Source organism: Emiliania huxleyi (assembly GCF_000372725.1).
Source record: "Emiliania huxleyi CCMP1516 unplaced genomic scaffold EMIHUscaffold_53, whole genome shotgun sequence".
NCBI lineage: Eukaryota > Haptophyta > Isochrysidales > Noelaerhabdaceae > Emiliania > Emiliania huxleyi.
This window is the reverse complement of record NW_005198017.1, coordinates 374,443-395,436: the sequence shown is the minus strand read 5'-3', so window position 1 is coordinate 395,436 and position 20,994 is coordinate 374,443. Positions and strand designations below refer to the sequence as shown.

General features: G+C 70.6%; 4 protein-coding genes across 4 annotated transcripts; 2 read left to right on the top strand and 2 right to left on the bottom strand.

The window, feature by feature from the left end:
- Positions 1 to 905: 905 nt before the first annotated feature.
- EMIHUDRAFT_212654 (hypothetical protein) lies at positions 906 to 11,596 on the top strand (the record flags this gene model as incomplete). Its single annotated transcript, XM_005765917.1, has 8 exons — positions 906 to 2,245; positions 2,474 to 2,897; positions 3,051 to 3,209; positions 3,462 to 4,190; positions 4,265 to 6,690; positions 6,919 to 7,342; positions 7,496 to 7,654; positions 7,907 to 11,596. The coding sequence occupies 8 exons, from the start codon at positions 906 to 908 to the stop codon at positions 11,594 to 11,596; spliced, it is 9,351 nt and encodes a 3,116-aa protein (XP_005765974.1).
- Positions 11,597 to 11,648: 52 nt separating this feature from the next.
- EMIHUDRAFT_451978 (hypothetical protein) lies at positions 11,649 to 16,138 on the top strand (the record flags this gene model as incomplete). Its single annotated transcript, XM_005765916.1, has 6 exons — positions 11,649 to 13,306; positions 13,375 to 13,618; positions 13,692 to 14,339; positions 14,408 to 14,524; positions 14,675 to 15,664; positions 15,803 to 16,138. The coding sequence occupies 6 exons, from the start codon at positions 11,649 to 11,651 to the stop codon at positions 16,136 to 16,138; spliced, it is 3,993 nt and encodes a 1,330-aa protein (XP_005765973.1).
- Positions 16,139 to 16,327: 189 nt separating this feature from the next.
- On the bottom strand, positions 16,328 to 17,393 carry EMIHUDRAFT_212652 (hypothetical protein; the record flags this gene model as incomplete). The annotated part of the gene is made up of 2 exons (XM_005765915.1): positions 16,328 to 16,345; positions 16,485 to 17,393. The coding sequence occupies 2 exons, from the start codon at positions 17,391 to 17,393 to the stop codon at positions 16,328 to 16,330; spliced, it is 927 nt and encodes a 308-aa protein (XP_005765972.1).
- Positions 17,394 to 17,508: 115 nt separating this feature from the next.
- On the bottom strand, positions 17,509 to 18,603 carry EMIHUDRAFT_451977 (hypothetical protein). The gene is made up of 3 exons (XM_005765914.1): positions 18,110 to 18,603; positions 17,923 to 18,012; positions 17,509 to 17,854 (listed from the first exon to the last, which is right to left on the bottom strand). The coding sequence occupies exons 1-3, from the start codon at positions 18,569 to 18,571 to the stop codon at positions 17,786 to 17,788; spliced, it is 621 nt and encodes a 206-aa protein (XP_005765971.1). The 5' UTR covers positions 18,572 to 18,603; the 3' UTR covers positions 17,509 to 17,785.
- Between the last annotated feature and the right edge of the window lie 2,391 nt (positions 18,604 to 20,994).

Sequence of the window (20,994 nt, the reverse complement as noted above, 5' to 3'; positions counted from 1 at the left end):
CGTGATGGGCCCGGCCACCACCTCTGCTCGCCCAGGATCTCCACGTGCGTGCCAGTCTCGACTACAGCGTGCCCGGCGATCCTCGCCGCCGCGTCCACGCGCAGCCGTTTCCGCCGCGCCGTCTTAGACTCCGCGGCCTGCGGCAGGACGTAGTTCGGGCCGTACTCCGCGACGTTCGCGAGGGCCTCGGCCGCGCTCACCGTCTCGACCGCGGCCTCGACCGGTGGAGGGGGGGCTCGACCCGTCGTTCGACCCGTCGTTCCGTGACCTCCCGCGCCAGCCGCTCGCCAGCGAGGGGCTCCTGATGCGCCGCCCGTCGGTCGACGCCCTCGCCCCTGCGCTCAGCCAACGACGCCGTCGCTGTCCTCGCTAACCAACGTGACCGTGATTCGAGGCCGCCCATCCTCCATTGATGCCGTCCAACACCAAAGTCGTTCCCCCTCCAACACCAAAGTCGTCCCTCCCCCGTCCCCCTCGGACACGTCCCTCCCCTGTCCTCTCGACTGCTTCCCTCTTTTACATACATAAATAAATAGAGCAGTCATCTCCATGAGAGATGCAGATGGGCGACGCACGAACACAGAGCTCAGAGGCACAGTGCGCAGTGCGCACCCCGCCCCGCTCACAGGGCGTGCATCACACAGGGACTGTGTGACTCCTTTTCTGGGGTCTCTTGACAGAGGTGCGCTAGTCGCTATAACACACATGGGGACTTTGTGAAAAAAGAATTTGCGGTGCCCAGGCGCCGGCCACAGGCCTCGCCCGGCTCTCCCTTCGCGTCCGACGGCCGTCCTGCTCGGGATTTATTGATTCCATCTAAGTGCTCGCGTAGCCGCTGCAGCAGGAACTGCAGTCGCAGTCGACGTCGCAGTCTCGCTTGGCCATAGGCAGAGCCTCGCTGGGAGATGGCGGTGCGAGATTTTGGGCAGAAAGTTGACGTCTGCCGGCGCATCAAGGAGGTTCTGAAGAATTATGAGGAGGGAAGCCTCTTGAAGGAGATGGTCCAGAACGCCGATGATGCAGGAGCGTCCGTGTTCGACGTCCTCCTCGACCTCCGGACCCATGGTTCGTCAGAGCTTGCGCTTCCCGGCACGGCGGCCTTTCAGGGTCCTGCGCTCGTGACGCACAACGACGCGGTCTTCGCAGACTCCGACCTGGAGAGCATTCAGCAGATTGGCGGCTCGCAGAAGGCCGGGTCGCGGTCCACCAAGACGGGGCGCTTTGGCGTCGGCTTCTGCTCTTGCTATCACGCTACCGACCTCCCTTCCTTCCTCTCTCGAGACTTTCTCGTGGTGCTCGACCCGCACTGCGCGCACGTCTCCGACAACCGCTCCGAGCCAGGCAAGATGCTCTGCTTCCTCGAGGACCCGAAGACCGTCGCCTCGAGCCGCGACACCTTCGAGCCCTACCGCGTGTTCGGATGCAGCCTCCAGCACAGCTACCCGGGCACAATCTTCCGGCTGCCACTCCGCACCGCCGAGCAGGCGGCCGCGTCGCGCATCTCGGCGCAGCCCTTTGTCGGCGCGCCGGCGAGGGGCCTGCTGGACGCGTTTCTCGAGCTGCTCCCCGAGCTGCCCCTCTTCCTCACCCACGTGCACACCGTCACCGTCTCGGTCTGGGAGGCGGGCGCCGCGGCGCCGACCCTCCTCCGCTCCCTCTCGACACGCGACACCAAGTCGGGCGCGCCGCCGCAGCGCAGCCGCGTGCACGAGCTGGTCGCGGCGCGCAGCGATCTGCGCAGCCTGACCCCGTCGCAGAGCATCTCGCAGATCGACGTGCGCGTGAGCGACTCCGCCGCCTCACCGAGCGCCGCTCGCTGGCTCATCGTGCAAGGCATGGGCGCCGGCCGCGCCCTCGAAATCTGCCTGGACCCGGCGTGTGAGCGGTATGGCCTCACCCCCATCCCGTGGGCGGGGGTCGCTGCTCGCGTGATGCCGACTGGCCTAGCGACGGAGGGACGCCCGTACTGCCTCCTTCCCCTGCCGAGTGCGACGGGGCTGCCGGTTCACGTCAACGGTTTCTTTGAGGTCTCCTCCAACAGGCGAGACATCTGGCACGGGGACGACACGATTGGCGGCGGGCGCTTGCGCTCCGAGTGGAACATCGCCCTGCTACAGGACGTGGCGGCCCCTTGCTACGTCGAGCTCCTGCTCTACGCGCGCAGCCTGCTGCACGGCCCCGCCTTCTACGCCCTCTGGCCGTCCTCCAAGCCTGCCGAGCCGTGGGGGTCGCTCGTCGCCGCCATGTACCGCCTCGTCCTCGACCAGCCGCTGCTGCGCTGCGAGGCGGACGGCGGCAGCTGGCTCTCGGCGCGGAGCGCCATCTTCGCCGACGGCGGCGGCTTCGAGCTGCCTGACGCGGCGCGGGAGCTGCTGCTGCGGCGCGGCATGCCGCTCGCGGTGGTGCCGGCGCCGGTGCAGCGGCTGCTTGCGGAGGCGGCGGAGGCGGCGGGCCGCGCGCTCTCCGTCGCGAGCCCGGAGGCGGTCCGCGCGTGGCTGGCCGGCGACCGCCGCCTGGCGCGCGAGAGCCCGACCGAGGGCCAGCGGACGCGGCGGGAGGGCCTCGAGCTGCTCCGCCACTGCGCGAAGGGGCTGAGGGGGGAGGGGATGGCGCAGCTGCGAGGCCTGCGGCTGGTGCCGCTGCGGTCGGGAGGGTGGGCGCGCTTTGGCGACGCGTCGAGCCCGCCGCTGCTGCTGAGCGCGTCCGCCGACGACGAGGGGCTTCTCCGCCCGTACCCGGCCCTGGTGGTGGACGTGCACGCCGAGGACGGGCTGGCGTCGGAGGAGCTGCGGCTGGCGGCGGCGTCCGGGCAGACGAACGTGCGCCCCTTCTCGGCGGCGCTGCTGGTGCCGATGCTGCCGCTCATGCTCCCGTCGAGCTGGCACGGCTGCGAGCTGGTCAAGCTGGCGGCCACGCCGCCGCCCGAGGCGGAGGCGGGGGGCGACGCGGCCGGGGGAGCGGTGGGGGGCGACGCGGCCGGGGGTGCGGCGGGGCCGCCGCTCGAGTGGCTGCTCGAGCTGTGGGCGCTGCTCGGCCGGCAGCAGTCCCAGGTCGACCTGACGGGGCTGGCGGGCTGGCCGCTGCTGCCGACGCGCCGGGGCGAGGCGTACGCGCTCCCGAGCGGCGGCGCGCGCGAGACGCGCATGCTCGAGATGAGCGGGCTGAGCGACCCCCTCGCGGAGGCGCTCGAGCGGGCTGGCGTCCTCTGTGTGCACCCGGCGGCCAACCTGTCGAGGCGGGAGCTGCGCGCCTACGCGCCGCTGCCGACGGCGTGCGCCGTGCTGCGCGCGCTGCAGGCCGCGACGCGCGCCCGCCCCGGCGCGGCGCCGGCCTTCGTGGAGCTGAGCCTGGCGGAGCGGCGGGCGGTGCGCGGCTTCCTCGCCGAGCGGCGCCCCGCCGAGGAAAGCGAGCTGACCAACGCCGACCTGGTGCCTTTCCTGCGCTCGCTGCCCATCTTCGAGCTGCACCGCGCCGCGCCGCCGGACGGCGAGGCGGCACCGGCACCGGCGGGGGAGTGCGTGCCGCTGCAGCGGGGCGTGCACTGCGTGGCGCCGCCGGGCGTGCCGGAGTCGCTGCTGGCGGGCGGGCGCTTCGTGCGGAGCGGCTCCGAGAGCGAGCGCCGGCTGCTCCGCTTCTTGGGCGTCGAGCAGCCCGCCCGGAGCGCCTTCTTTCGCTCGCACGTCTTTGGCCGGCTGGCCGACCTGCCCGCCGAGGCGCGCGACGGCGCGATGGTGTCGGTGCTGCGCGAGCTGCACGCGCTCGGCTCGGAGGACGCCGGCTTCGTCGACTCGCTGCGCGAGCTGCGCTTCGTGCCTACGGCGGGCGGCTCGCTGCACCGCGCGAGCGAGCTCTTCCATCCAAAGGTGCACGCGGCGGCCGAGCTGCTCGGGGTGGAGGGGGCGTACCCGGCGGGCGTCTTCAGCGCGCCCGACCTGCTGAGCGCGCTGGAGCGGCTCGGGCTGCGCGGCGAGGTGACGCGCGGCGCGGTGGTGCAGAGCGCGCGGTCGGTGCAGGAGCTCTCCGCCAGCGACGGCGAGGCGGCGCTGCGGCGCGCGCGCGCGCTGCTCCGGTACGTCGACACCCACGCCGCGACTCTCCTCGCTCCTCGACCCACTCGCGGCAAGCAGCGCGGCAGTTTGATGTCGATGTTTGGACAGAGCGACGCCACCGCGCGAGAAGCCGACATGGAGGTGCCCCAGGCTGCTCCCCCTTCCTCCCACCTTTCTATGTCACGCGTACCAACCTGGGCCTGCGGGTTGCATAGGTGTCCACCTTTGGCGATGAGCTGTCGTCGATCTCTTGGCTCCCCGTCCTAGTGGACCCGCCAGAGAGCTACCTGCCTTGGGACGCCTCGCAAACCAGCGTGGTTGCCCGCTCCGATGCGGTGCGACCCCTCGGCGACCTCTGGCTCGCTTCGAGCTCTTCTCGCATTTTGGACGGGCAGGTCCAAGACCAAAGCTTGACCCGCGTTTTTGGATGGCACAAGCCGGTCAACCTCTATGCGCTGGTCACGCAGCTGGGAGCGCTGGGTGCCCTTGACAGTTCGAGTGAGGTGTCCTACCGCCAGACCATGGCGCTCGCCGTGCCGACCCTCTACCGATCGATTGACACCGCGCTCGCGTCTCCGGCTCCCGATGCCGCCGACGATGGCGCTTCCGAGGCTGCCCTCGAGGCGCTTCGAGAGCAGCCGTGCATTTGGGTCGGGAGCGGTTTTGTGCGGCCCGCGGTGACGGCTCTCGTGTCTCCCCTGAGCTTGCAGCCTCATCTGTACGTCGTATCTGCGGACCTGCAGAGCTTTGGATCGCTGCTTCGACGTCTGGGCGTGCGGGATCGCTTTGGGTCGAGCCAGTTGGTGCGCCTCTTGGAGGATCTGGCGTTTCGGCACGCCAGCGCGCCGCTGGACAGCGCCACCCTCGAGATGGTGCTTAGCGTGGTGCAACAGCTGGCTTCGCCCCAGCACCAGCCTCTGCCTCCGACGCAGATCTACCTCCCCGACACGGCGTGCGCGATGGTTGTGGCGCACGAGCTGCTCTTTGACGACACGCCGTGGCTGAGCGACAGCCTTGCCGGGGGGCAGCAGGCGGCGGGTGGCCAGGCCGCCTCGATTCTGAGCTCGGCGAGCAAACGGCGGCGCGTGCACCCCAGCATTGCGCACGAGACTGCGGCTCGGCTCGGCGCGCAGTCGCTCCGCCTGTGGCTCCTCGGCCGAAACGCGGACACCTTCGCTCTCGGCCAGGAGAACGTGGAGGCGTTCGGGCAGTACGAATCCCTGACGAGCAGGCTCCACAACATCCTCGAGCTGTACGCCGACGGGGTCGGCATCTTGCACGAGCTCATCCAGAACAGCGACGACGCGGGCGCCACGGAGGTCTCCTTCATCTTTGACCAGGCCCAGCACGGCGACCAGTCGCTCCTCTCGCCCTCGATGCGTGAGTGGCAGGGTCCCGCCCTCTGCGTCTTCAACAACGCCCAGTTCACGCCCCGCGACTTGCGCAACATCTGCAGCATCGGGTCAAACGCGAAGCTCGCGGCCGGAAACGCAACCGGGCGGTTCGGGCTCGGCTTCAATGCCGTGTACCACTTCACCGACGTCCCGTCCTTTATCAGCGGCTCGCACCTCGTCTTCTTCGACCCCGCCGCCCAGTTCCTTCCGGGCGCGACGGCAAACAACCCGGGGCTCAAGATCAAGTTCGCGGGCGAGTCCTTCTTGGAGCAGTTTCCGGACCAGTTCGCGCCGTACCTGCTGTGCGGCTGCGACATGGTCTCGCCGTACAACGGCACCCTCTTCCGCTTCCCGCTCCGCAACAAGCACACCGCCTCGCGCTCGCAGCTGCGCAAGGAGGAGTACTCGGAGGAGGCGATGCGCGGCCTCTTCGACTCCTTGCACGACGAGGCGTGCGAGCTCCTCCTCTTCCTCAAGAATGTGCGCACGGTCAAGGCTTTCGTGCGCCGCGAGGCCGGGGCCGAGCCCGAGCTCTTGTTCCAGGCCGAGCGCTCCACCGCTCCGGGCACGCGCAACGAGGGCGCCATCGCAAACTACATCTCGGGCCGCGGCGGCGGCGGCACCGCCTCGGTGGATGCCTTCTACGAGCGGCTGGAGAAGGCCGATGTTCGGCAGCTCCCGTTGGAGGCGATGCGCCTGACCGTGCACTTGAGACACGGGCCCGCCTCGCCCCGCGGCGACGAGGTGAGGGAGGAGGACTGGCTGGTGTGCAGCGCGCTCGGGCGCGGCGCGAGGCGCATCTGCGAGATGTGCCTCAAGCCCGAGGGCCGGCGGCTCAAGCTCATGCCTTGGGGCGGCACGGCGGCTCGACTAAGCGTCAGCAAGCGGCCCTCGAGCACTGCTGATGCGGGAGAGGCAGCGGTCGCGACAGAGTCTGCGGGTTCCACGCCCATTGCTGGTCGCGCGTACTGCTTTCTGCCCCTGCCGAGCGCGACGGGCTTGCCCGTTCACTCGAACGGGTACTTCGAGCTGTCTGCCAACCGGCGAGACATCTGGCACGGGGACGACATGGTGGGAGTGGGGCAGCTCCGCTCCGAGTGGAACATCGCCCTGCTACAGGACGTGCTCGCTCCGTGCTACGCTCAGCTCCTGCTCTACGCGCGCAGCCTGCTGCACGGCCCCGCCTTCTACGCCCTCTGGCCGTCCTCCAAGCCTGCCGAGCCGTGGGGGTCGCTCGTCGCCGCCATGTACCGCCTCGTCCTCAACCAGCCGCTGCTGCGCTGCGAGGCGGACGGCGGCAGCTGGCTCTCGGCGCGGAGCGCCATCTTCGCCGACGGCGGCGGCTTCGAGCTGCCTGACGCGGCGCGGGAGCTGCTGCTGCGGCGCGGCATGCCGCTCGCGGTGGTGCCGGCGCCGGTGCAGCGGCTGCTTGCGGAGGCGGCGGAGGCGGCGGGCCGCGCGCTCTCCGTCGCGAGCCCGGAGGCGGTCCGCGCGTGGCTGGCCGGCGACCGCCGCCTGGCGCGCGAGAGCCCGACCGAGGGCCAGCGGACGCGGCGGGAGGGCCTCGAGCTGCTCCGCCACTGCGCGAAGGGGCTGAGGGGGGAGGGGATGGCGCAGCTGCGAGGCCTGCGGCTGGTGCCGCTGCGGTCGGGAGGGTGGGCGCGCTTTGGCGACGCGTCGAGCCCGCCGCTGCTGCTGAGCGCGTCCGCCGACGACGAGGGGCTTCTCCGCCCGTACCCGGCCCTGGTGGTGGACGTGCACGCCGAGGACGGGCTGGCGTCGGAGGAGCTGCGGCTGGCGGCGGCGTCCGGGCAGACGAACGTGCGCCCCTTCTCGGCGGCGCTGCTGGTGCCGATGCTGCCGCTCATGCTCCCGTCGAGCTGGCACGGCTGCGAGCTGGTCAAGCTGGCGGCCACGCCGCCGCCCGAGGCGGAGGCGGGGGGCGACGCGGCCGGGGGAGCGGTGGGGGGCGACGCGGCCGGGGATGCGGCGGGGCCGCCGCTCGAGTGGCTGCTCGAGCTGTGGGCGCTGCTCGGCCGGCAGCAGTCCCAGGTCGACCTGACGGGGCTGGCGGGCTGGCCGCTGCTGCCGACGCGCCGGGGCGAGGCGTACGCGCTCCCGAGCGGCGGCGCGCGCGAGACGCGCATGCTCGAGATGAGCGGGCTGAGCGACCCCCTCGCGGAGGCGCTCGAGCGGGCGGGCGTCCTCTGTGTGCACCCGGCGGCCAACCTGTCGAGGCGGGAGCTGCGCGCCTACGCGCCGCTGCCGACGGCGTGCGCCGTGCTGCGCGCGCTGCAGGCCGCGACGCGCGCCCGCCCCGGCGCGGCGCCGGCCTTCGCGGAGCTGAGCCTGGCGGAGCGGCGGGCGGTGCGCGGCTTCCTCGCCGAGCGGCGCCCCGCCGAGGAAAGCGAGCTGACCAACGCCGACCTGGTGCCCTTCCTGCGCTCGCTGCCCATCTTCGAGCTGCACCGCGCCGCGCCGCCGGACGGCGAGGCGGCACCGGCACCGGCGGGGGAGTGCGTGCCGCTGCAGCGGGGCGTGCATTGCGTGGCGCCGCCGGGCGTGCCGGAGTCGCTGCTGGCGGGCGGGCGCTTCGTGCGGAGCGGCTCCGAGAGCGAGCGCCGGCTGCTCCGCTTCTTGGGCGTCGAGCAGCCCGCCCGGAGCGCCTTCTTTCGCTCGCACGTCTTTGGCCGGCTGGCCGACCTGCCCGCCGAGGCGCGCGACGGCGCGATGGTGTCGGTGCTGCGCGAGCTGCACGCGCTCGGCTCGGAGGACGCCGGTTTCGTCGACTCGCTGCGCGAGCTGCGCTTCGTGCCTACGGCGGGCGGCTCGCTGCACCGCGCGAGCGAGCTCTTCCATCCAAAGGTGCACGCGGCGGCCGAGCTGCTCGGGGTGGAGGGGGCGTACCCGGCGGGCGTCTTCAGCGCGCCCGACCTGCTGAGCGCGCTGGAGCGGCTCGGGCTGCGCGGCGAGGTGACGCGCGGCGCGGTGGTGCAGAGCGCGCGGTCGGTGCAGGAGCTCTCCGCCAGCGACGGCGAGGCGGCGCTGCGGCGCGCGCGCGCGCTGCTCCGGTACGTCGACACCCACGCCGCGGCCCTCCCTGAGGACGGCGCCTTCGCTGCTCGTTCCGACGAGGCGCCCGCCGAGAGCGTGGCGGTGTCCGACCCATTCGTCGGCCACCGCGTCTCCATCTCTGGCTTGATTGCGCGCCCGGACCTCAACGGCAAGGTTGGCCTCGTGGTCGACGCCTACGGCGAGTCGCGCTACACCGTCTACGTCGACAGCGTCGACACGCCGGAGACGATCGCCCTCCGGCCAGTCAACCTGCGCGTGCTCAACCCGAAGGCGGACGCGCCAGCGAGCGATCCGGCCTCCGCCTCACGGCGACCCGCCTACGAGGAGCTTCGTCAGGTCCAGTGGCTGCCTGTGCTGGCCGCCGCTCCGATCGAAGGCCTCCCGTGGCGGCCGCACTCGCCTTGCGTCGCTTCTCCCGACAACACACGCCCCGCCTCCGACGTGTGGCTGGTCTCCTTCTGCGCCCACCTGCTCGACGGCGAGGTCTCCTCGAGCTTCGTGCTGGAGCTCTTTGGGTGGGACAAGCCGCCACGCCCCGCCTTGCTGTGCGCTCAGCTCGCCGAGGTCGGCTCCACCTACTCTGCGGAGGTCGGCCCGGACGAGGCCGTCCTTCTGGAGCACTGCATCGGCCCGATCTACGAGCAGCTGCAGCAGATCGTCGGCGCGCCCGAGTTCAGTGGCGTCAAGGCGGCCCTGAGCCGGCGAGCCACCATCTGGACCGGGCCGGAGCGCGGTCTCTTGCCTCCCTCCCAGGTCTCCTTCGACGACGACGCCTCTCTTTGCCGGTACCTCGCAGTCGCCCCGCCTTCGCTCTCGCCCTTCCGCACGCTCCTCGTCGCCCTTGGAGTCCGCGAGTCGTCCTTTTCGGCCGACGATTTCCTCAAGGCGAACACGTGCTTTGTCCGAGACTATGGCAGCAGCGCCCCTCTGCCGGAAGCCGCGCTGCAGGAATGTGTCCTCAACCTGAGGCTCGCCTCGGCCCGGGGGCTCTCTCCGGAGACGAGCCCTGTCTTTCTCCCGGACGCGGACGGCATTCTCCGCCCTTCTCCAGAGCTGACATTTAACGATGCGCCATGGATGCCCTCTGCGGGCCAGGCCGGCACCCGGTTCGTGCACGGCTCAGTCGAGCCTGAGCTCGCAGAGCGGCTTGGCGCGCAGTCGCTGCGGCAGCTCCTCTTGCTTCGCGACAAGTTCACAGACACCTTCCCGTGCCCCTCCTCCACCCAGATCCAGGAGGCGCTCGCCGGGTTCGGGCACGAGTCGAACGTGCTGCTGGACCTGCTCGAGGTAGCCGACGTGCTTGGCGCCAAGGGAGTGCACTTTTGCTGTGACAGGCGCCTCCACCCGTCCGAGTCGCTGCTCTTCCCCACGCTCGTCGAGTTCCAAGGGCCCGCCCTCTGTGTCTTCATGCCCGGGGTGGCGCTGACCACCGAGGAGCTGTGCCTGCTCCACCAGCACAGCGCCGACCGCTGGTTCAAGCTGCGCGGCCGCACTCCGCGCTTTGGCCGGCGCTTTGCGTCCGCGTACGCGCTGGGTGAGGTGAGTGGGCTTGTGAGCGGTGGCCAGATGTTCCTCTGCGACCCCTCTGGACGCTACCTTCCGCCTGGGGCCTCGGGCAGGGCTGCCGAGGAGGCCGACACGGGCGCACCGACCTCGCTCCCTGTCGGCAGAGTGTACCCGCTCGTGCCGGGTGACCTGCCTCGGCGCTTCCCCGACCAGTTCGCGCCCTTCTCCATGTTCGGGTTCGATGCACTGTCGGGCAAGCCTCTCGACGGCACCATACTGCGCCTTCCGCTTCGGTCGGAGGCTCAGGCGGCGAGCAGCAAGCTCTCGGGAGAGGCGTGGAGCGCGACCCGCCTCCACGGCACGTTGACGGAGTTCCGCTCTCGGGCGCAGACGACGCTCATCTCCCTGGAGACGATCGAGGCGGTGTCGACCTCGGAGTGGCTCCCCGACCAGACCAGCCCGGTGCGCACGCTGATGGTGTCGCTCTCCATGCCGCAGAACGACGCGTCGCAGCGGGGCGCCGTCCTGCACGACTCGAGCTGGAAGAAGTCGGGCCTGTCGAGCCTGTTCAACCGAGGGAAGAAGGAAAGCATGCTCGTCTTCGACCTGCTGGAGGTGTTTCGCGAGCTCAAGGAGGAGCCGCTCGGTGAGCAAGCTTCGGGCGAGGAAGAGGAGTCTGCGAGGGAGACCAACCAGAGGCTTGCCGCCCACAGCTCGTCCTTCTTCTCCGCCTCCTCCTCCATGTCCTTCACGCCGCCCGTTCACCCAAGCGCGGTTGGCGGGACGTCGATCGATCACATTGACCTGGCCATCGAGGAGGGGGTTGAGGGCGGCGACGGGCTGGGCGGCGGCAAGGGCGCAGGAGCTGGCGCCCCCTCGCTGCCGCACAAGCTGGTTGCTGGCACTGAGGAGCACCGGCAGTGCAGATGGGTGGTGAGCGAGGCGCTGGCCGTCGAGGGCAGCCGCGCGCTCGCGCTCGAGCCCCAGTACGCGGCGCTCGGCAAGGTCCCGCATGCGGCGGTGGCTGCGCAGGTCGCGTGTGACGGCGCGCCTCCCACCCGCAGGGAAGGGCGCTGCTTCGGCGCCCCGCTCCCGCTCCACTCGTGCAGCGGGCTCCCAGTCTACGTGTTTGGCCAGTTCGAGCTCAGCAGTCCCGGCCGGGAGGTCCTCCTCATCCCAGATGCGGCGGACCCGCGCTCGCTCAGCGCCGTCGCGTGGAACCGCGCGCTCTTCGCGTGCGTTGCTGCCGCGTACGCCGCCCTCCTCAAGGGCCTCCCCCGCATGCTCGGCCTGCCAACCTCAACGAGCTCGCCCGGCTCGATGTACGGCTTCTGGCCGCTCTCCGCGTCCGTCGCGCACGAGGAGCTGCTCCCGCTGCTGCTCGGCCCGCTCTACCGCTCGCTCTCCACGCAGCCGCTCTTCCTCGCCATCCCGCGCGACCTCGAGGACGGCACTTCCGAGCCGGCGTCCCGGAGGCAGCGGCCCGTTCTGCGGCGGCTCGAGGACGGCGTCGTCTGCCCGCCCGCCGTGTCGGGAGAGCTCCACCAGTTTGTCCAGACGCACGGCATCTAGATGACATGCTCACCCACCCGGCCTAGATGCGATGCTCACACACCTAGATGCCATGCTCACCCACCCGGCCGGGGAGGCGGCGACGCGCGCGAGAGAGGGCACGCGCGGCGCGGCGTGGGTGGTGCGAGGAACGGGCGGTGGGCAGACCACCCTGAGGCTCCACCCGCACACGCCGCCCCCTCCCTCGTCCCTGCGCAGGCACTTCACCTCCTTTGACCTGCCCCCCTCCCTGCGAGAAGAGCTGCTCACGCTTGCCCCGCCGGGCACCCGCCCCTTCTCGCCCGCCGAGCTCCGCGCCTACCTCAAGCGCAAGCTGACCGACCCGAAAAAGCGCGAGAAGCGGCTCGCACACCGGGCGTGGGCAGGCATGCACAGCGCCGCCTTCTGCCTGGAGCTGCTCGACTTTTGCATCGGCGACCTTCAAGGCGGCGGCGCAAAGGGCGGCTTCGCCAACCTCGTCGGGCTCCTGCTCCTACCCCTGGCGTCGGGCGGGCTCGCATACGTCGGGCAGGCGAGCCGGGGCGGCGAGCCCCACGTGGTCGCCACCGTGCAGCAGCAGACCCTGCTCCCCCACCTGAGGAGCCGCTTCGTCAGCCCGGAGTGCACGGCGCACGAGACGCTCGGCGCCTACTTCTTGCACAATGACGAGTTTCTGCGCGCCGCGCGCCTGCAGAGCGTCACCCTCTCCTTCTTTGCACAGCAGCTGCAGCCACTCCAGATGCAGCCGTCCGCCACCTATCTGCACACCGTGTGGCAGACCATGGGCCGCAGTGCCGGCGGCGCGATCAAGCCGACTCCGGAGGTCGTCGAGCTCTTCGGCAGCAAGACGTTGCTGCCCCTCCGCTCCGGGCAGGTTGTCGCGGTCGGAGAGCTGTCGAGCACGCTCGCGCTGCCGGCGCCGCTGCTGCAGCTCGAGCTGGACGGGGCGGCGAGTCACTGGGCACCGCAGGCATCGCAGGCGGCGGATGCGGAGCCCGCTGCGGCGCGCCCAAGGGTCGACGAGCTGATGTCGACGCTGGCGGTGCCGGTCGTCGACACGGCCTTCGTGTGCGTCGACGAGGCGCCGCTCAAGGACCAGACCGCCGCGGCGGAGGCGCTCGCGGGCTACATCGCTGCTGACGCCACGGAGCCGCACCAGCTCGCGCCGGCGCTGGTCGACAAGCTCGGCGCGCGCGACGCTGCCCACGGAGCGCTGGAGTGGTCGCAGCTCTCTCGCGACGGGTCTCGGGCGCTCTTGGGGCTCTTTGCCGAGCACCACGTCCGCGAGGAAGCCGTCGCCATGGCTCAGGACTGGCCGCCCGCCGACCCGGACGCGTCGACCGAGGAGGCGAGGGAGGCGGCCAACGGCTCGCCGCGCCTTGTCTCTGCGGGGAGGGCGGCGGCGCTGAAGCGGATGCCCCTCTACGAGTCGGTGCAAGGGAGCCTCGTGCCGCTCGAGCCGCGGCGGTACCTGCTCCCTCAGCGGCACCCCTTCTTCACGCCGCGCACCGATGAGTTCCTCACGCCGACGGCGCCGGCGCCGGTCCTGTCGCTGCTGCGAGCGCTCGGCGTCGAGAGCCTCGAGGACGCCGACGTGTTCGAGAAGTTTCTTCTCCCGGCGTTTGGAGAGGCGTCGCTCGAGCGGCAGGAGGCGATGCGAAGGCACCTGCTCGCCAACTGGCAGAGGCTGCGGCAGCACGACGGCGTGCGCGCCGCCCTCTCCCGCACGCGGTCCGTGCGCCGCCGCCCATAGGGACGCCCCCCTGCCTTGGCTCACCACCACCGCTGCACGCCTGTAGGTTTGTGCCGACAGCCTTCGGGCTCCTCGCCCCCTCCGAGCTCCTCGACCCACGCAACAACCTTCTCAGCTACATCTTCGGCGGCGAGGACCGGTTCCCCGCGCAGCAGTGCTCGACGGAGGAGTGGCTGGCCATGCTCGGCGCCCTCGGGATGAAGACGCAGGTGGACCGAGACGCGTTCCTGCAGTGCGCGAGGAAGGTGGAGGCGCTCGGTGCATCGACGAGCGACCGCCCTCCGCCCGACGTGCGGCTCTCCCTCGACCCAACAGCCTCCTCGCACTCGTCTACCCACCCAGCTCCTCTCTCTCTGCTCGTAGGTCCTGTCTCGCGCGGGCCTCCTCGCCACGCACTTGGTGGACAACCTGACGACGCTCGCGGGCGCTCCTGCCGACGCCGCCCCAGTCTCGTCCGAGGAGCTCGTGGACGACGACGCAGCAGCCTCCCCGGCCGAAGCGGCGGCGGAAGCCGACGGGTTGAGCGCCCCCGACTTCTGCACGGCGCTGCGCGGCATCCGTTTCGTGCCGTCCCACGCGCCTGTCGCCAGCCTCGCGCCGCACGAGGGTCCGCCCACTCTCGCGTCCCTCGAGGAGTGTGCGCTCCACACGGACCGGCACCTCGTCTGGACGGTCTCTCCGCTCCTCAAGGAGGAGTGGGCGCCGCCGCGCAGCCTGTGGGCCCGGCTGGGGCTCGTCCACCCGCCGCCGTGCGACCGTGTCGTCTCGCACGCGCACAACCTCTCCCAGTTCACAGCCGACGCGTGGCCGTGGGAGGGGCAGCCACCGGAGGAGGTGTTCGGCGCACTCTGGCTCTACATCAGCCAAAACCCGTCCCTCATCGGGCCGGAGGCTCGGAAGCGCCTATGCGAGCTGCCGACGGTGCTGTGCGGCGCGGCGCTCGTCAAGCCGTCACGGATCTTCCGCTCGTGCTTCCCGTTCTGCCAGCCGCTGATGCAGCCGCTCTCCGCGGTGAGAGTACCGCCTTGCGTTGCGCCGAGCCTTGTACGCCTGTCAGCGTCGGCTGCACTCGACCGCAGGTGAGCCTCTCGCCGCCGCCCACGCCCGAGGTGCTGCTCGGCATGGGCATGGGCGAGGAGCCGCAGCTGCACGACTTTGTAGCGCTGCTGCGCGAGGTGCTGCGAGAGTACGCGTGCGTGCGGCTGAGCCCGAGCGAGCGGCGCGCTCTCCTCGGGATCCTCGAGCAGGCGAGCAGCCCGGCGTTGCATGCCACGCACCCTCGCCCCTGCACCCTCGTCACCCCACCACCCCCGCACGCTTCACGCCCCGCCCCCCCTCTCTCGCAGGCGACCGAGTGCCGCGGCTTCCGCCCGCGCGCAGACATGGCGGTGCCGACGGTCGAGGGTGGAGTCGCCCCGCTCTCCTCGTCGGTGATCAACGACGCGCCCGACTTGCTGCGGCGCGTGCGGCCCGGCTCACTGCAGGCCGCCAGCCCGGCTCTGTCTCTGGAGGTGCGTGCCGCCCTCAAGGTGCGCCGGCTGAGCGAGGCGGTCCGCGAGGAGTTGAGCCGCGAGGAGAGCGACCTCGAGCCGGTCGAGCTCGCCCGCGCCGAGGAGCTGGGCCTCCGCATCCGCGGCGCGGGCTTCGCACGCGCCGCTGCCGCCCTGCTCGCCAGCGAGGCGGCCAGGCGGGACCCCGCTCTGCAGGCTGCGCCGCAGCGGCTGCGGCCGGAGGCCATCGTCGAGGCGCTGGCACCGTACCGCGTGGTGATCGTGCCGCGCATCCAGACGCGGCTGCGCGCCGTCCCCTCCGACGAGGCGGTTGGCGTGGCGGGAGAGGGGCCCTCCTCGGCGTGGTTCATCCTGCCGGCCAGCACGATCTTCCTCGAGGCGAGGCCCCGCTGCGGCACGAGCCACGAGGAGCTGCTCTCGCTCGCCGTCCTCGCGCTGCTGCAGACGGAGCCGCCCGCCACGCTCGCGCCGCTCCTCTCCTGCGCAGCCTCGGACCTCGACGACGCCCTCAGCCTGCTGAGATACGCCCCCCCCGCCCGCTTCGAGGCGGCGGCCAGCCAGTGCACGCCCGGGACGCCCGTGAGCGCCGCAGACGAGCCGCTCCTTCAGCTCAAGCCGCTGCGGCCCCTGTTCACGGCGGAGGTTGTGGCGGTGGACGCGCCCGCGCCCGGCTCGGGCCGCGTCTACGCGCTCGTCGATGGCGTCGGCGAGAGAGGGGACGCGCGGGCGGCGGTGAACCTGCGCGTCGGCGGCGGCCAGACGCGCGCCGTCCTCCCGCTCTCCGTCTTTTCGTTCCGCTCGCTGCGGCTGCCTCTCGGCGACGCCGTCCCGCTGGCAGAGGATGCCGGCGGGCCGTCGCACGAGGCGGCGGGCGGCGAGGGCGCGCCGGCGCCCGCCGCGGCTCCCGGCTCGGGCGTCGGGCCGGGCGCGCTCGTGGCGGCCGTCGAGTCTGTGCTCGCGCAGGCGAACGTGCCGCTCGGTCTCGAGCGCAAGGAGATGCTGGCGCGCAACCTGCAGCTGCAGGAGGAGCTCAAGATGTCGCGCCGCGAGCTGCAGGGCGCCCTCCGCGAGGCCAAGGCGGCGAGCGACGAGCTCGGTGAGCTCAAGGAGAGCAACACCTGCCAGATCTGCCTCTCGCGGCGCGTGGACGCGCTGCTCGTCGGCTGCGGCCACCTGCTTTGCCGCCAGTGCGTGGCAACAATTACCGCTTCTGGCAACAACCGCTGCCCCTTCTGCCGGAGGGACTACGAGCAGGTTGCGTTGTTCTACGCCGCTTCTCCGGATGGGTCGGGCATGTAGAAGGTAGGTGATCTGGTGGGGTCGACAACGTAAAGCCGTGAAGCTAACGGCGTATACGGTTTCGTGGTTCTCGTCTTTGACTTTGTGTTGTCCGGAGAGATCGTCGTATAGGTACGGTAAGGTAAGGTAAACTTCTCCACACACACAAGGTGGTGGGGCAAGGGCGGGGGCGTCCCGCGTCCCTTCGCATTATACCCTTAGGCAGCCCTAGAGGCAGCCCTATATGAACAAGTCAAGACCGCGGCTCTACGCTCTTGTGTGTGTTGCGAAAATCATACGTAACAATCCTCTGGTAGAGATGATGTCATGCCCGCTTCCCTCTGTCATCATCTAGTTTGTCCATCACCGGCGCATCCCACCGCGCCAGCGCGACTGTGTGCGTGGGAATGGCGCAAAACTCCTCACACAGCGCGCGCAGGGCCGCCGCGCTCGGCAGCTCGCCCGAAGGGATGCCGAGCTTCTCGTGCTCTATGCCCCCGGCGATAAAGGCGACGGGCACTCCCGCGCGCACCGCGCCAGCGACGTCGTGGTGCATCGAGTCTCCGATGTGCAGCACCCGCTCCTTTGGGAGGCCGAGCCCAGCGACGCACGCCTCAAAATGCTGCGGGTGCGGCTTGCCGTAGTAGATCACGCGCCCGCCCAGCTCCTCGTAGCGCGCGGCGATGTGGCCCGGCTGGTACGTCATCGCCTTGCCGGGCTTTGGCGGCGAGACGAAGTCCGGGTTGGCGCAGATCATCGGCAGCGCGCGTGCGATAGCACGCGAGAAGAGATCCTCGAACGGCGTGACGTCGCCGCTCTGCTCGCAGTCAACGGCCAGCACGCTCGCGCCGTCGCGCACGACGTTGGTTCCGCTCGCCAGCAGAAAATCGGCCCGCTCCACATCGGCTAGGCCCACTCCCGTCCCGTCGAGGTAGTCACTCACGCCGTCACCGTCCTTCTTCGAGAGCCACACGCACGCCTTGCCGCGCCACTCGGCGCCAAGCGCGTGCCACGCCTCCTCGCCGCTCGTGGTCACGGCAGCAGCCACAAAGTGGTCCGCGGAGAAGCCGAGCTTGGGGAGCTCGCGGAGCGACCACTCCTTGCGCTTTGATGAATTTGAGAGGATGCCGAGCCTCTTTCCGGCCGCTGCGAGCCGAGCCACAAGCGCGGGTGCACCATCGAGCGCCGTCGCACCGTTGTGCATCACACCAAACTGGTCGAAGATGAAGCCGTCGTACTCGCTCGCCAGGTCGGAGAACGCGGCCAGAGAGGGCATAAGAGCGTGTCGGTGTCTACAGCGGCACCGCGCCCGGGGGGTTGGCGGGGTTGGCGAGCGACGGCCTGGGTGAGTGATTTCTTTCTTTTACTGGCGCGCACTGGCATCGCCTCGTCATATTATTAATTGGTGTATGCACATGTACGCGATTGAGAATAATCACTACGCTCTACGGAGAGAAAAAGTTCTTGTTCCTTTCGCATTTCGGGCGCGACATTTGCTGCGCCGGACGCTGCCGCTGCCTGCAGATCGCTGCCGTTTTGGGTACCGCCCGCCACTGCTGCGACGGACGGCGGCGACGGACGGCGGCGACGGCAAAGTTCGTCGGCTGGCGAGAAGCGGCCACCAGGCGCCAGCCTCGAGGCCCGCGGCCCACCGCGACCGGCGGCGCGCTAGGCGCCTCCCGTGCCACGTGCCGCCCTCGCGGCCACGTAGTCGACCAGGCTGCGGCAGCTCTCCACCTACACCGCACGACGGCCGGGTGCCACAGCGAGGCGCGAGCCGGACGCCGCGTCTCGGCGCGGCGAGCCGAGGGCGGTGCCGAGGAGGAGGCGCCGCCGGGCGGGTCGGCGCCGATGAGCACCACGGACGGCACGTGCGGCGCGAGGTAGGAGGCAACCTGCCTCGCGCGGGACGGGGGTGGCAAGTGGCGGTGGCGTAGGCGGCCAGGCCGGGCGGGAGGCGAGCGGCGGACAGGGCGCGAGACGGCCGCGCGCCTTGCGACTCGTGTCCAGGTGAGCGGCTGGCGAGAGCTGGCGACAGATGGCGGCGCGCCCGTCCTCGGTGGCGCACACCAGCGCCTTGCGACGGTCGCACGCGCCCGGCCCGAAGACGCCCGCCGCGCTCAGCGCGGCCATCACTGCCTCCTCCTGCGCGTCGCTGTCCGACTCAAGCTGCGTGACGAGGTAGATGTCGCAGGTGGCGGCTAGGGTGAGAAGCGCCGCGACGGCCGCGTCGTCAACCACCGGCGCTCCGCCGCGGAAGCTGAGCAGCACGCCGGGCGTCGAGACGCTGACGGCGCGAGCGCCGCTCGCTGCCGCGCCCGCCGACGCACCCGCCGACGGCGTCCGCCGCGCCGTGCGCGGTGGCCTCGGCCGGAGCAGCAGCCAGCACAGGAGGACAAGGACGATCGCGACGAGCGCGGGGCGGTTGGCGAGGTTGAGCAGGGCGAGCACCATGTGCCTCACTGCAAACACCGACACACCTGTCGCACTCGGCCTCGGCGCGCGACAGACAAGAATTCCAAAGAGTAGATAATTCAATGTGCTCAGCGTCATGGTTTCTCTAGCCTTCACGCGAGCCGCCTGACACCTCGTGGTGTAGAAAGAGCGATGGCCTCCACGCCAGGCCTCCGGCGCAGTCTCCGGCGCATCGACCGCGGCGCCGTCCTCGAGCTGCCTGGCGCGGGCGATGATTGCATCATCCTCGAGCTGCCGACCGCACTGGTTGAGCTTGTGTTTGCCGACCTCAGCGGCGAGGATCTCGACGCCGCCTTCCAGGCGTGTGCCACATTTGCCGTGCTCATCCGCGGCTCTGCGTCGATGATCGCGGCGGCGAGGGCCATCCACGTCGGCCTCGAAGTGAGCGAGGCGTCCTTCTCGAGCTTTGCTGCGAAGGCCAGCGTTTCGCCCGTCGCTCTGCTGATCCGGCTCGAGGCAGAGCACACGGAGGCCAACGCACTGGTGCTCTCGCTCGATGACGGCGACGCCCTAAAGCAGCTCGGTTCCATGCACTTGGTGGTGCAGGCGACGCACGCCGACGCCGTCGCAAGGCTCCTCCTTCCTCAAACCTGCCCCGAGGTCTGCTTCCACGCGCTTCAGATCCTTTGGCGCATGTTTCCTCACAAAGGGCACAGTGAGGACCTGGGCTCGAAGCACCTCGACACCGTGCTCGCCTCCCTCGCGATCCAGCGAAACGATCCCAATGTTCAGTTCGCTGGCTCTCTTTACCTTGGTGGCTTCCTGCTCCAGGATTTGATGGCGGAGCGCGGGGCCGCTTCTGACGAGCAGCATGACAAGGCCGCGGCCGCCGCCCTGCAGCAGCTGCAGTACCTCCAGGCGCACCCGGACATCTATGTGGGAGAAGATGGCCACGGGGCCTGGCTGCAAGACCTCGCATGTGCGTTCGCTGCGCTCTCTCACGCACGCCACGCGTGGATTTACAAGAACGCAATGGCGGCTCTCCTCGGCTACGCGACGAGCGAGGCTCCTGCGCCCGATGACCGCGAGGCTGCGCTCCACATTCTTCGGTTGGTGGACGAGGGGGAGGTGGACGAGGGAGGCTTCCTCAGCTCCCGCGGCTGGTTGGCCAGCCACGCGCTGCCTGCTCTCGGGGCGCTCCTCGAGGGCCCGGCAGACGAGGAGGATCAGGACAACTCGCAGCTGATGAAAATGCTGAGATACCTCCCGCGCTCGTCGGTCGCCTCGCACGCCCAAGCCCTCTTGGGGCGTCTCCGCGCGGCCAACGTCTCCGTGGCCAGCGCGGCCGGCGCCCTCCGCGGCCTCCGTCTTGTGGGCCCGCTGGCGGGGCACGGCTGGCTCGCATCGAAGGCGGGCGAGGTCGTGATCGACTTCTCCAAGCACTCGGACACCGACGTCCGCGACGCGGCCATGGACTGTTTCCTCATGATGTCGCGCGAGCCGCCCGCTGCGTTGCAGCCGCTGGCAGCCCGCCTCCTCGCACAGGCTGTGCTCAAGCCGCCAGCGGGCGTGCGAACCCGCAAGGCGAGGGAAGTGGCGCAAGTCGACGACACGCGGCGCGCCTACAGCCTGATAGTGCTAAGCGGGCTTGGCACAGACTTTCTCCTGGCGCAGGAGGCGTCGCTCGTGCCTCTTCTGGCCGACGCTTCCGCGACCGTACGCGCGGCGGCGGTGCGAGCAGTCGGCATGCTCGGCACAGACTTCCTCCTCCAGCAGGCGGCGTCGCTTGTTCCGCTTATGGCCGACGAGTCCGTGACCGTGCGTGCAGCGGCGATCCAAACGGTCGGCCGCTTCGGCCCTGGCTTGCTGGCGCATGCGCCAGCTCTGTGCGCCTGCCTCGAGGACTCGTGGGAAGCTGTGCGCATGCAGGCCCTGCTGGCAATCTGCGCCTTCATGGCTGCGTGGGACGAGCCCACTGTGGCGGCGGTCGTGCGCCGGCTCGGGGACGCCAGCGAAGAGGTCCGCCTGACGGCTGCGCAAGCCATCAGCGAGCGGGCGGGCGGCGACTTGCGCGTCGCTGATCCCGCTGGGCTCGAGCCGCACGTGGACGCCATCGCCACGCGCCTCGGCGACCAGTGCGTTCCTCGCTCCTATATCCCTACAAACACATTAGCTCGGGTCGTGACACTTGGCTCCACACACACAGGTGCGCGCTGGTGCGCATGTGGGCTCTCGAGACGATGATGGCGCTGCTGCCGCCCAGCGCGCTCGCCGCCCACACGGCCGCCATCGAGCAGTGCACGACACACGAGGACAAGGACGTGCAGGCCGTCGCCAAGCAAGTGGTCGCCACGATCGGAGGCCGCCGGTCGCCATGGCCAGCCATCGACCAGCGCGGCTCGGGGCTTGCGGATAACGACGAGCATGACGACGAGTGAGAGCGTGCCCATGACGCGGAAAAC

Excerpts from the sequence above, each read along its gene's own strand:
- EMIHUDRAFT_451977 (XM_005765914.1), bottom strand. The coding sequence starts at position 18,571 with ATGGTGCTCGCCCTGCTCAACCTCGCCAACCGCCCCGCGCTCGTCGCG. Across the intron at positions 18,013-18,109 it reads ACCTGGACACGAGTCGCAAG|GTTGCCTCCTACCTCGCGCC; the intron begins GCGCGCGGCCGT and ends CGCGCGAGGCAG. Across the intron at positions 17,855-17,922 it reads CCTCCTCGGCACCGCCCTCG|GTGGAGAGCTGCCGCAGCCT; the intron begins GCTCGCCGCGCC and ends CGTGCGGTGTAG.